Source organism: Gekko japonicus, unplaced genomic scaffold, assembly GCF_001447785.1.
Source record: "Gekko japonicus isolate JY-2015 unplaced genomic scaffold, Gekko_japonicus_V1.1 scaffold515, whole genome shotgun sequence".
Classification (NCBI taxonomy): domain Eukaryota; kingdom Metazoa; phylum Chordata; class Lepidosauria; order Squamata; family Gekkonidae; genus Gekko; species Gekko japonicus.
The window spans coordinates 449,358-462,571 of record NW_015164680.1 but is presented as its reverse complement, the minus strand read 5'-3'; the positions used below and the strand labels follow the sequence as shown (position 1 = coordinate 462,571).

Sequence of the window (13,214 nt, the reverse complement as noted above, 5' to 3'; positions counted from 1 at the left end):
TGTAGGTGCCTAAAGTCAGACCTTTAAACACACCTTGATGTTTCTACAGACACAGCCCAATTTTCAGCAAGTAAGAAGAAGTTCTTTCAGGGTCTCCTCTAGTTAAGTGTTGTTTGCATTTAGGCACTCAGATCAACAACTTGGGCTTCAAGTTTCTAGTAGCATTTTATACCTCATAAAAGAAAACAGCTTCAGGTTTAGAAACCAACAATCCCACATACAAGGTAATAACTCCTCAGCTGAAACAGAGTTTGGGGCAGTAAAATTCCATAAATTACATCCATAAAACAGAAAGGATGAAAGAAATTTAGCTTGCAATCCCAGTAGGAATTAACAGGAATTAAATCATAGCTGAAAAGACATTTTTGAGTCAACATGGTGAGGATCCGGCTATTAGAAAATCAACTCTCCATTTGAATAGTTACTCTGAAAAGAAGATTTGATCCCATAAGGTGTACCGTACACTGCATACTTACAGAAGTGGGGTTACTCTACTGCTAGCTACATAAAGCTTTTGCAGATTGGCACTTGCTGCATCTAGCAACCTGTGGGGTTCAGGATTATAACCCATACCTGCTTGAAGACTTGGGCCCTAAATTGCCCATGTTTAATAGAGGATGCTCGCTGCTTGATAACGAGGTCGTTTTACTTTTATTGATCAGCAAAACTCAAGTGGTAATACAAAATAACCCTCTAGATTACGGTTTAAATTTTCCTTCTAACCAGCAGTTAAGACTTTTAAAAGCTTATCCAGCTGATATTTGAAAGATCGAAATTGGAAGGATATGTAAACAAAATGTTTATCTTTTTCAAAGGTAATGAGGAAAGGGGAGGAAATGAACATTCAAATGTCTTTAAGGGACATCGTAAAGAGATGTAATATTTTTATGAAATTATACTCCTAGAGCTTCAGTGGACGCAACACAATTTAAATAGCTAAGGTGAAGACAACATTTCTTTCAGCCGTCATCTCCATACAATAAGCCTGGTCCACAGAGCTCCAGATTGTGCTGGAACCATCTAGATGATTTGCCTCCATTTGCACTGGACTTTCTTGGGAAAGGTTCTATTTCAAAAATCACCGATTCTCTCAGCACTGCTTTGCAAACACAGATCTTCAGTTAACTGCTGCTGCGGAACCAGCAAGGGACTAGTGATCACACTCCTCCATAACACAACAGCACTTAACTTTATTAAATCACTATTGCTCTGTCACAAACGGTTATATTTAAAAATCTCATGTACAAAGACAGTTTGTTAAATTCCCATATGAGAATGTTACTGTTTCTAAAGAACTACACTTTATTTAATGTCAAGTAAATTGTTCTAAATCAAAGACAATTTACATAATTCTTTGAGCAATTACAGGTTCAGCCTAAAGACTTCGGTGATGCAAAAGCTGACTACATCCTTGTAACAAGCACTTAAAATGAACGTAAGGTAATCTACTTCAGGTTCCTGCCTGGAGGGAGGACTCTAATCATGACTGGTCTGCTGAGTAACCCACAACATCGAGATAACAGCAATGGCTCTATTAATATTCAGCTACAGGTAACAACTGCCTTTCTAAACATATGCTGCACACACTGCACTCCATTCATTATATTAGAGAAACAGTGCTGCTTACTCACCTACAGTGAGCAAAAATTAACTTAGGTAAAGCATACCCTTGCATAATGGAAAACAGTCACAGCTGCATCACCAAGAGGGGGAGAGCATCTAAAAGCTAGCTCTAGAAGTCCCTGAACCACAAAGACCATCTATATGATGCAGACACCCCACAAAGAAGAAGAAGAAGAGATTGGATTTATACCCCGCCCTTCACTTGGAGTCTCAGAGCGGCTTACAAACTCCTTTCCCTTCCCTCCCCACAACAGACACCCTGTGAGGTGGGTGGGGCTAAGAGAAATCTGACACAAACTGCTCTTTTTCAAGGACAGCCCTTATCAGAACTACGGCTTGCCCAAATGCATCCAGCCAGGTGCAAGTGGAGGAGTGGGGAATCAAACCCGGTTCTCCCAGATTAGAGTCCGCACACTTAACCACTACACCAAACTGGCTCTCTAGAAGAAGTAATAGCCCACCCCTCCAAATCAGGCAACTATGTACAATAACCAACTAGATGTCATGCTTATAGCAGGTGAGCCGATAATGATTCCGCATATATTTGCAGGGTTGCGCGTTAAGGGACTCTGAGAATGCCAAGAGGGGATAGGACAAACACTCCATACCGCTGGCTGCAGTGGAAGAGCACTGTCATTCAGAAAGTAGAATTCAACCTGCTTTTCAATCTGTGAAAAAGTGCACCTAAAAGCCAAGGCAGAAGTGCCATTTTTTCAACTACAGTATTTAAAGACGCTCATTTAATTTTTGAGTGGCAGAACAGATGAAGCTGAAGCACCCCATGACACTACAGAAAAATACGTACAAAGTTATGTGTTGTAAGAGGCACATTCTCCAAGACTTCCACATGTAATTCCTCTCCAGTAAGCCAGGAAATGTCTGTATCCCAACCGATAGGTTTCTTCTCCCTACAGTGCAAATAATACCTTTATAGTTTAACCAAACCTCCAAATTCAAGCAGATCATAATTCTGAAGATCTAAAATTGTTTATTGAAAAGACAATGGTATTGAGTGGAAGCTGATGCTGTCGGAGAGAAGAGTTAAAAGAGCAAGAATTTAGCTTGAGGTTTTTCAATTAATTTCAGCGCTCTTGTACAGACAGCAAAGTAAAGATCTACAGCTTCTTTCTCAGTTCATCCCTGGCAAAGATCTACAACAGCAGCAGGCTACAGAGGTCCAACAACTACAAGTAGCATTTTCCACTGGGAAAAAAAGCAAGCCATCAAGCAACAATAATTAAAAGGTTTGTTTTTTTTAAGTACTAGATTGGAGCCAGTGTTTTCACTAATGATGGAAACAATTTGTATGCTATAATAGCAACTTCCAACAGGGATTACTTAGTATGGAAACTATTTTTGTGAAAAAAGAGAACTTCCAAACGTTGGCTTTAAATTATATGCTTTGCAAATACAGAAAAGGAGAACTAAAGCCCCAACCTGGTACCCACTTATTTCTTAGTACCCACTTGGCTTCTTCCCCAAAGCACTTCTTCCTCAATGCACAGAGCCAATCCTAGCTGTCCTCCACCTCAATGGAGCAGGAGGCACTACAGAACAGCCTGTGAGGCATATCATTTGGGGTCATGTGAAGCATCCATCCAGAAAGAGCTGCCTCCATCATCAGAGGCTTTGCTTGAACCCTAACAATCTGTGGAACCTCCCAATGTTTTGTGATAGGACTGAGCCCCTATGTCAGCCATTCTATGATTGGTCCCTCCATTTTGTTGTGGCGCCTACTACCTGTACGCCAAATTCCCAAAGTGCTCACAGGTTCGACAAGGTTGGGTACAGTACATCCTAACCAGCAAATGAACAGATTCCACATTCACACCCAAAATCTCTGAAATGTTACAGCTGTTGCTAGAGGCTGTCTGGTGAGTCTTTGCCCACTGACATGCTCTGGAAAAATAATTTATTCTAAACTGTGGAGAAATCCATCTTTACTTTTACCGATGGCTCATACTCTCCAGCCCCTTAAGGAATCTTTCTTCCATTCGCTCCCCAAACCACAATGTTATACAAACCATACCCATCTTGTATTCGGTAAACAGCACAGCACTCTGGAATAAGACCTCGCATCATCAAAGCTTTCTTTAAGCTATCCCGGACTGTTACCCCGCATCTTGCTGGAACCTGTGAAATCACAAAGGGGGAAAAAAAGTTTGGTTTCATCTTAGTGTTAGGGAAATATTTCTAAATCCTTAAAAACATGATGTCTGGAGATGTGTATGTGACAAAACTTGATCATAAATATGATTTCCCAAAAGTTCTTTGCACCTTCTCTGCTGAGGACACATGAAGAGAAGTTAAATATTTGGCATTTAATGCTGATCTATAGATTCAGGTGGGTAGCCGTGTTGATCTGAAGCAGCAGAACCAAGTTTGGGTCCAGGGACACCTTTAAGACCAGCAAGGTTTTGTTCTGGGTATCAGTTTTCATGTGCATGCACACTTCTTCAAATACATGTACCTGAAGAAGTGTGTATGCACATGAAAGCTTATGCCCAGAATAAAACTTTGTTGGTCTTAAAAGGTGCCACTGGACACAAACTTAATGCTGATCTATGTGCAACTGGTTTGAAATTGACTCCCCCTCCCCAGTCACAATGGAACAGTTTATTTGCCACAACTGGCAATAACTAAGGCCGGTCATTAACAGGGTATCCAATGAAGTTGATGGGCAGTAGATTCAGGATGGACAAAATAGTTCTTTACACACAAAGTGACTGAAATGTGGAATTTGCTGCCAGAGGATGTAGTGATGGCCACATGAATAGACACCTTTAAAAGGGTATTAGATAGATTCATGGAGGATAAGGCTATCAGTGGCTACTAACCATAATGACGGAGGGAAACCTCCACATTATAGGCACTAAACTTCTAAATCCCAGAGCCAGGAGGCAACATTAGGGGACCTTTTTTGCCTCTGTGCCCCTCTTGTTGGCCCTCCAGAGGAACTGGTTGGCCACTGTTTGAGACAGGATGCTGGACTGGATAGACGACTGGTCTGATTCAGCCAGGCTCTTGTGTCCTTAAGGTGTCCAGTTGTCAACAGGAACTAGAAACTGCTCTTTTCTATAAAATTCCACTGAACACACAGTAAGCTGAGCAGAGACTCCGCTCTTATAAACTACCCAGCTGAGACAGCACCTTTTGCAAAAGAGCTCTGCTATTTATGTCCTTTCTGAGCCAAAGTAACACTCAATAAATTAAGACTGAAATTCAGTGGAGATATTGTCTGTGCTTTATGCATGTGGTCTTTGGAAGGAGCTCTTATTTCTCCTATTTACATCTTCCTTTTCCTGAGGCAGAGTCACAGGGAATGGTGTGAAGTGAACTGTAATTACATGTCGTAGTTGCACAAACTGCAGCATTAACCAACAGCCATCTTGTTAAGAAAAAAAGTTTGGAAATTGCTCTTGTGTGGAGTTTGAAGGGTATGCAAGACTGCACACGATTACTGTGTAAGAAAAAAAGGTATTTTACTAATGCTCAGAGGACAGCTATTACCTCAGATGCTGTTGGGTCAAACAAGCTTTGCCCTATATTTGAGCAAATCCAAGAAGAAAATTAAAAGAGGAGGAAGGAGAGAATGGAAGCTGACTTAGCAATATGAAAAAATAAAGGGGAAGAGCATTAGCTAATTAGTTTGACATTGATTCTAAGACAGATTTAAGAACAGATTATTAATGTATTTGTCACCATCTGGAAAAACACAGTGTGATTGTTAAATCTCAGCACAGCTTTCTTAGGAATAAGTCATATCAGACTGATCCTTCTTTCCCCAATAAAATTACTGGTTTGGAGGATCAGGGGAATTCTGTGGATGCAGTCTATTTGGATTTTAGTAAAGCTTTTGTTGCAGTGCCCCAAGATGTTCTAGTTCAGAAGTTGGGGTGATATGGGCCAGACCCCATTGCTGTTAGGTGGACTGTACTCAAAGGGTGATGGTTCATGGTTCCCCATCAACCTGGAGGGAGGTGAGAAGGGGGAGTGCCTCAGGGTTCCATTCTGGGACCAGTGCTGTTTAACATCTTTATGAGTGACTTAGATGAGGGAGTTCAAAATGTGCTCATAAAGTTTGGGGATGATACTAAACTGGGTGGGGTAGCTAATAACTTGGGAGGTAGAAATAGGATGCAGCTGGACTTGGACAGGATGGAAGATTGGGCCCAGACAAATAAAATGAAGTTCAATAGGGTCAAGTGTAAAGTGTTCCACTTGGGTAATAAAAATCAGTTACATAAATGTCAGATGGGTGAAACCTGGCTAGGTAGTACCACCTACAGAAAGATTTGGGGGTTCTAATAATTAAGCCCTAATTTGGACTAAAAAGGATTTTTCTTGGGTCAGTCAGTCAGAAACTACAGGAGATCCAACAATGAAGTCCTACACAACTGTGGCCATGTTGTTTTCTGCCATAAAGTTTGTACATGGTGATGAACTATGGGTTTTTGTTATAGGAATGAAAATGGAAGCTGGATTCTCCTCACACAAAACTTGGAAATTGTTCTGTTTTAATGGCAAACCGAAGTTTGCTGACCTGTCTCTTTTCTCCAAACCAGGGTTCCTGATCTGAAAGGAACAAAAGAAACAATAATCTGTGCTTCAAATTTAACAAACAAGTCATCACTTGCCTTAAAAGCAAATAATTTATGAGACATGGGGGGCACATGTATCAAAGGACATAATGGTAAAGGTTTCCCTTGCTCGAAAGCCAGTTCAATTCGACTCTAGGGATGTGGTGCTCATCTCGGTTTCAAAGCCAAAGAGCCAGCGCTGTCCAAAGATATTTCCGTGGTCATGTGGCTGGCATGACTAGATGCTGAGGCACACGGAATGCTGTTACCTTCCCACCGAAGTGGTACCTATTTATCTACTTGCAAGTTCTTGCTTTTGAACTGCATACCTTATATTTAATTTTTTGCACTGAACCTTTGGGGGGAGGGCAGTTGGTGCAGAGTGCCACAGCACAGTGCACAGTTACTGAGTTCTAAAGGTGCCATCCCACAAACGTGTAAGATCAGCAGCTGACCATTCACATGCATTCTCAGTGGTGGCTTACGCCTTGTGGAATGGCCTTCCTGAGGAGATCAGGAAGGTTCCTACACTTCTATCATTTTGCAGAATCTGCAGAACAGAAATGTTCAGGAGAGCATTTTTAAAAAGAGATTAAGGGTATAGGACTGTAGTCCACTACAATGATTATTGTAGGTATCACCTGCTTTTATTGCAGTCTATCTTTGTAATCCAATTTCTGTTTTGTTTGCAGCATTCATCGCCTTAGTCCGTAGTTTGCCCTGGTTTTCTGATTCTGTAATCCTAGTCCAAATGCCCCATGCATTGACCTGCATTGTTACATCCAGTAACCCACCCTGAGTCTCACTGAGAAAGTCTTTACTTCATTTACCGTCTGCCTGTCACCAATATGCTGATGATACCCAGATCTGTATGTGGTAGTAGAAAGTGCTGTCAAGTTGCAGCTGATTTATGGCAAACCCCCCCTCCTAGGGTTTCCAATGTAAGGGACATTCAGAGGTGGTTTGCCATTGCCTGCCTCTACGTAGAGACCCTGGAGTTTCCTGGTGATCTCCCATTCAAACACTAACCAGGGCTGACCCTGCTTAGCTTACAAGATCTGAGGAGATCAGGCTAGCCTGGGCCACGCAGCTCTGTATCTCCTTACTCAGATCTCATGGTGATGAGGTCCTGAATCACTGCCCTGTATGCTGAGGGTAAATTACTAAGGGTGAACAAATCGAAACTAAATCTTGAAAAGATAGAGGCAAGGCTGCTTGGGGAGGCAGTGATCTCAAAGGACCCTGTGCTTCCCACCTTTGATGGGAAGTCTAGGGGTCATAGCGGATCCCACATTACTGCTAGAGGAGCAAATCAATGCAGCCACACACTCACAGAGAAACTTTCTTCCAAATCAGTTTAGCTTGTAAGATGGCCCACTACCTTGACTTGGCTGATCCGGCCACCTGGATCCACACCATGGTAACAGTGAGACTAGACTACTCTAATGCACTCTACTTATGTCTCCTCTCAAAGTCAACTCAGAGACTTCACTTTGTGCCGAATGCCACAGTTCAATTATCATCAGGAGCAAGGCAAAACATGCATATTACTCCAATTCTACAGTCACTCCATTGGCTGCCCATCAGTCACTGGGTTCAAACTAAGGTATTGGCTATCGCATACAAAGCCCTTCATGGCCTTGGATACTCTGACTGCCTCTCCCTCCTATGTTCTGCCATGACAGCTTTACTTATTTGAGTAGGGCCTTCTATAGGTTTTTTGTTGTTGTTCAGTCGCACAGTCGAGGCCAACTCTTTGCGACCCCATGGACCACATGGGCAAGATCAACAACTGCCCGTATATGTGTATTCTCTTTTGTGGCCTCCACTTATGGACTGGCCTGCCTGCTGAGATCAGGGAAGTTCCCACACTTCTTGCATTCTGCAAACTATGCAAGACCGCATTATTCAGGATGGTATTTTTACACAGGTAATAGGGCTATACTAGAATAGAATGGTTCAGAAACTTCAGACTATACTACTGGGTACAGTACATACTATCTCTTGCTATATGTATTATCCTGCTCTGTAATTTCTGCATTGTTAAACATGTCATGTTAATACTTATGCTTTGTTTCAGATTTCTGCAATCATAATCCTATTACACTACTCATTGGATTCCCCATCCTGTTGACTGTATTGACTTATAGTGGGTAATCCTCCTTCAATCTCAGGAAGAAAGGTGGACTATTGAATAAAGATGGCTCAGGTATGGGAGGACAAACTGGGTCAAATTACTGTTGCACACTCATAACTTTTGCAAATTCATTAATCTGCCTCATGAGTCTCCAACAGGTAGCCCACACATCTCCTCAAAGACCCAGGTAAAGATAACAAAAAAATCCACCTAGGCTTAAAAAAGGGGGAGGTTTTTTTGTCTTTAGGATTCTTCTGTGTGCTGCTGAGACAACAGCTTCATTTCTGGTATTTGTTCTCAAGTCCATGTACTGTTTCAAGAACAGAACAAAACTTGGTAACATATGGGGGGGGCAGGTGGCTTGGGATATTTTTCCGTACTCAGCAGTGGCTCGATTAAAGAAGAGGTTGGCAACCCCTGATCTACTTCCTCTTCCATGTGGCCTGCTCTTACCAGCCCACTAGTGTCTCAGGGGGAAGATGTACAGACGGATATCCATGCTAGGGACCACCACCAGACATAGATCTTCATATAAAGTATTAAAGAGGACAGCATTGTAATGTGTGTGCATGTGCTTTTCATTTTTGTTCTTTGTAGCTTTAGAACAACCAGCAAATATCTGATGCCAAGCGCTGAGAATTTCATGCCACTGTCTAAGAATCTGAAACATTTTCCAGCCCTGCTCAGTTATTTCTCCTACTGCTTAGTTCTCAAGACTCACGTTTAAAGTTCTGATTAATCCCCCCTCCTTGCAAATACTGGATACTTCTCACAGAGTTCTGAGAAAGATTCTCATATAATTAGAAGATAAATTAACATTAAATAGAAGGCTGCCTTTCCTTCCTGGACTTGATATTTAAATACTCTCATGCATCTTAATAAATGGCAGCTAGATATAAGTGATGAGCACAGAGTTTTTCAAGAATGCCTTTGCACAAGCACAGAAATACTAAAAATACTCCTGAGAACCAGAGATTTCCTTGGTAAAAAGCAAGGTTCTAGCCCCTAAGACATCAAAACGCAGACGACAATATATGGGAGTTGCCTGTTGAAACCGAAGGTCGGAGTAGGGTCAGATCACGATTCCTAGTGATCACAGACAATGTTCCCTCTAAGCTGTGGAGTCTTGTGAGCAAAAATTCTACTTTGTGAGCTGCTGGCATTAAAGTTGCGAATGAGCGATTTGGCTACTGCATAAATTAGTTGGCTCTGGAGCCCTCCTTCCTGAGCTGAGACAAAAATGTGTGAGCCGGAGGCTGAAAAACTGTGAGCTAGCTCACACTAACTCAGCTTAGAGGGAACACTGATCACAGAGCAAGGGTTCAAATTCTCTGCACAGCACCACAATTTCCTATGACCTGCAAGACCATGTTATGCTGATCATACAATACCGCAAAAGCAGCACAAGCTCTAAGGCATAAAATTACCTGTGAATGCTATACATTTAAATTACTCTCACTAACACATTAGGACAGTTTGCATTTGCTCCAGCAGTCAGTTTTTAAAAACAGGATTGACTATTAAAACAGCCTGAAGCTCCTTTGCTACACATACCTGTTTAAAAAAATTGCACTGGAAAGGGGGGGAAACCTGACTATACTGCTTACAGTGAAAATGTGTAGCTAATAATGGGGAACATCTGAATAATTCTACCTATAACGTTTAAGAGCTAAGCATTAAAGCCAGACACAAGCAAGTCCAAGTTAAACCATGTCAGGGGCACACCAACTTCACAGCTTAACTCTCCCCCATGGAAATCAACTGGGTTGAAGTGTCCTCCGCCTTGACTGGATTTTGCCCTGTATCTGAAATCTGAACTCTCAATTGCCTTTCCATTTAAACTTCACCTGCCAACTCCCTTCTGCTTAGCTCCCTAACTTTTAATCTGTCTCCTCCCTAAAACGCCAGTGTTATTTTTTCTTTACTTTCTGTACCACTGGTAATTCCAGTTCCAGCCTCTGTATTCCTATTTAGACCTTTTATACAGTCTACACACCCTAGGAATGCACTCTTTTGCTCTTTTCTTTTGTTCCTAGTCTTCATAGTTGTCCATGGTCTCCTTGACAACAATACGCTTCAAATGTGTGCTTGGGGTGGGGGTGGAAAATGAGCGGCGCACGTTCTGCCTTCTCTGTGTACCACAATCAGGTCCCAGTTTATAATCTGGGCACAAACTTTTGTTTTGTCCACGTGGTCCATTCCCTCTCCACCCCAATAGCATCATCTTATTCCATTGCCCTTCAATATTATGCCTTTCACTTGCTCTGTTCATTTCCTTTCAATGAGGCCCTCTCTTCTGTTTACCCACTACTACATTTTGCCTTTTACAGTGCCCTCTTTGCCATTCTGCACATTGTCATCTCCCTTTCTAGCTTCAATTCCTGGCTCATAGCTCTCCAATACCCAATCCTTACTTTTCTTTTGTCAAGCCTCCCCCACTTCTTTCTTTGTTCCACCTGGATGGCAAGCCATTTCGGGAAAAGGTTTCGGAAGTGGTGGGATGAAGGGAGTATAGAAGAAGAGATTTATACTCTGCCCTTCACTACCTGAAGGAGCCTCAGAGTGGTTTACAATTCCTTTTCTTTCCTCTCCCCACAACAGACACCCTGTGAGGTAGGTGGGGCTGAGAGAGCTCTCTTGAGAACTGCCCTTGAGAGAACAGCTCTGAAAGAATTTATGACTGACCCAAGGTCAAACCAACAGCTGCAAGTGGAGGAGTGGGGAATCAAACCCGGTTCTCCCAGATTACAGCCCGTGCTCTTAACCATTACACCAAACTGGCTCTCAATACCAGGCCAACATTCTCCTCCCTCTTCCTCCCCCTCTTGCCTGCCACATGACAGTGAAAGCCTCAAATACAGGCTTAAAGAATCTGATACACCTGCTCTTGGCTGCCACAACACAAATCTATGGGGCCTATAAACCTGGACAAAAGAGGGTTAGAAATACTTTCAGTAAATTCAACAAACATTCCATGACCCAGTGGGAGGAGCTGAGGTCACAGGAGCACTGAAAAGCACCCAGTATGGAAGGCGCCAACTTTTTCTGTCTTTTGTACTTAGTGAGCAGAGACACACTCCAAGTTTTTTCCACATTCTGTACACCGTGTGGCACATAGCTGGTACTAAACATCAAACAGCAGTAATTTATTTTCCATTTTTGCAAAAACAGCCACATTTCACACAAAAAACAACACCATCTTGTTCAGAAGAAAGGATTTAAGTCAGCTTTCCTGTATTCAGTTGCGGAAAAGTGTTTGATAGCCTGGGAACACGAATTTCTGTCAGAAACACTTTCAGGTTTGGAGCTAATTTTTTAAGATGGGTAAAAATGGATGCATATCCAACTCCTTTGCTAAATTAAGTGTGAATGGGTGTTTATATCCCCACCAATTGATATGAGAGGAGTTCATCAAGGCTGCTCCCTCTCAGCTCCTCTTTGTAGTTTCTTTGGAACTACTGGCAGAGATGAAGATGAAGGGAGTTAAATTAATTTATACACTGATGATATAATTGTCTTTATAATAAATACCTAAAAATTCAATAGAAAATTAGAAGCCCTTATTATGCAATATAGTAAAGTCACAGTGTATAAACTGAATACAGATAAAATTGAGGTCCTTTGTTTAAATATGGATCTAAGTGAACATAAAAAATATAGCTGGATTCCTAGTATGAAAAAGTGAGCTTCATTAAGTATTTGGATAGTTGGTTAAGAAGAAGAAATGCCTATTATGATCTGTTAATAGTTAAAAAGAGGCAAAATTGACCTTCTGGGGAACCTTAAATTTATCTTTTCTTGGACAGTGGAACATGATAAAAATTATGGTTCCCCCCAAGATACATTTCCTTCTTTGCAGTCTACCAGTGGAGATTTCTTATAAAATATTAAATAATTGGCAACGATAAAAAGGTATAGGATTTGTCAGAATAAAATGTAAGTTAAATGGTAGTTTAGGGATACCCAATCTTGGCCCCGTTCACACGGAGCAGAAGCCACGCTAAATAGACGGAAGAGAGGCGGAGTTACCTGGCACGATCACACGGCAACATCTGGGGAGCGTAGAGCTCCCGTGGTTGAACTGTGGCGAACCGCCGATAAAACGGAGCAAAAAACTAGTACCTCGGAGGTACTAGTTTCCGGAAACTGCGGGGCAAGGGCGGGCGTCTGATCGCGTTTCCGGTGGCATCCGGCGCCCGTCCATGTCCCCTTGCGAAGAAGATTTTTTTCCCCCCCAAGTCTCCGTGGTTGCGCATAAGCACTCAACGGAGCATGCGCATTCGTAGTGTACACAAAAAAAGAAACCCAGTTCGCCGCGCTGCGCGCTTCTTCGTTGCGCGCAGGCATGTGTTGTGATCGACGCCTCTCCGTAACCACGGAAGCTCCACGGTACCTCCACAGAACCTCCACAGGAGGTATGATCACTTTACTGCGTGTTAGTTTGCCCCGGGGCAAACAGCCACACTTCTCCCCCGCAGTTTCCTGCGCGTGTGACCGGGGCCCTTATAATGTATTATCAAGCTGCCAGACAGAGTTGGATGAAAGAATGGATGACAGGTAATGTAGAAAGGTTATTGAGCAAAATGTTGTTGAGGTCCATTTTAAACTATGGCCTTGGGTTAAGAAACCAAGTAGAAGACATTGTTATAATAATGACAATACGGTGGTACATGTCATACTCAGTGCATGCAACAAAGTAAAAGAGTAAGCTATCACCCAAAATCTCCTTTACCCTCTGTTGTTGAAGACATGATAGATAAGTGGGTTAGTTTTTCCCACTTAAGAAAGTGGGAATTGACTGCAACTAACACATATAAAGATTTGATAACAACCAGGTAATATCATAAAATGACATTAAAGATCACAGTAACTAG

General features: G+C 42.1%; 1 protein-coding gene across 1 annotated transcript in view; it reads right to left on the bottom strand.

Annotated features, from left to right (window-relative positions):
- Positions 1 to 13,214, bottom strand: part of BRAF (B-Raf proto-oncogene, serine/threonine kinase) — a 68,329-nt gene that overhangs the window by 36,414 nt on the left and 18,701 nt on the right. Inside the window, exons 4-5 of the mRNA XM_015409317.1 lie at positions 3,653 to 3,756; positions 2,429 to 2,531 (exon numbers count right to left, since the gene is read on the bottom strand). Of these exons, the coding sequence (XP_015264803.1) occupies positions 2,429 to 2,531; positions 3,653 to 3,756 (207 nt within the window). The remainder of the gene's footprint in view (positions 1 to 2,428; positions 2,532 to 3,652; positions 3,757 to 13,214) is intronic.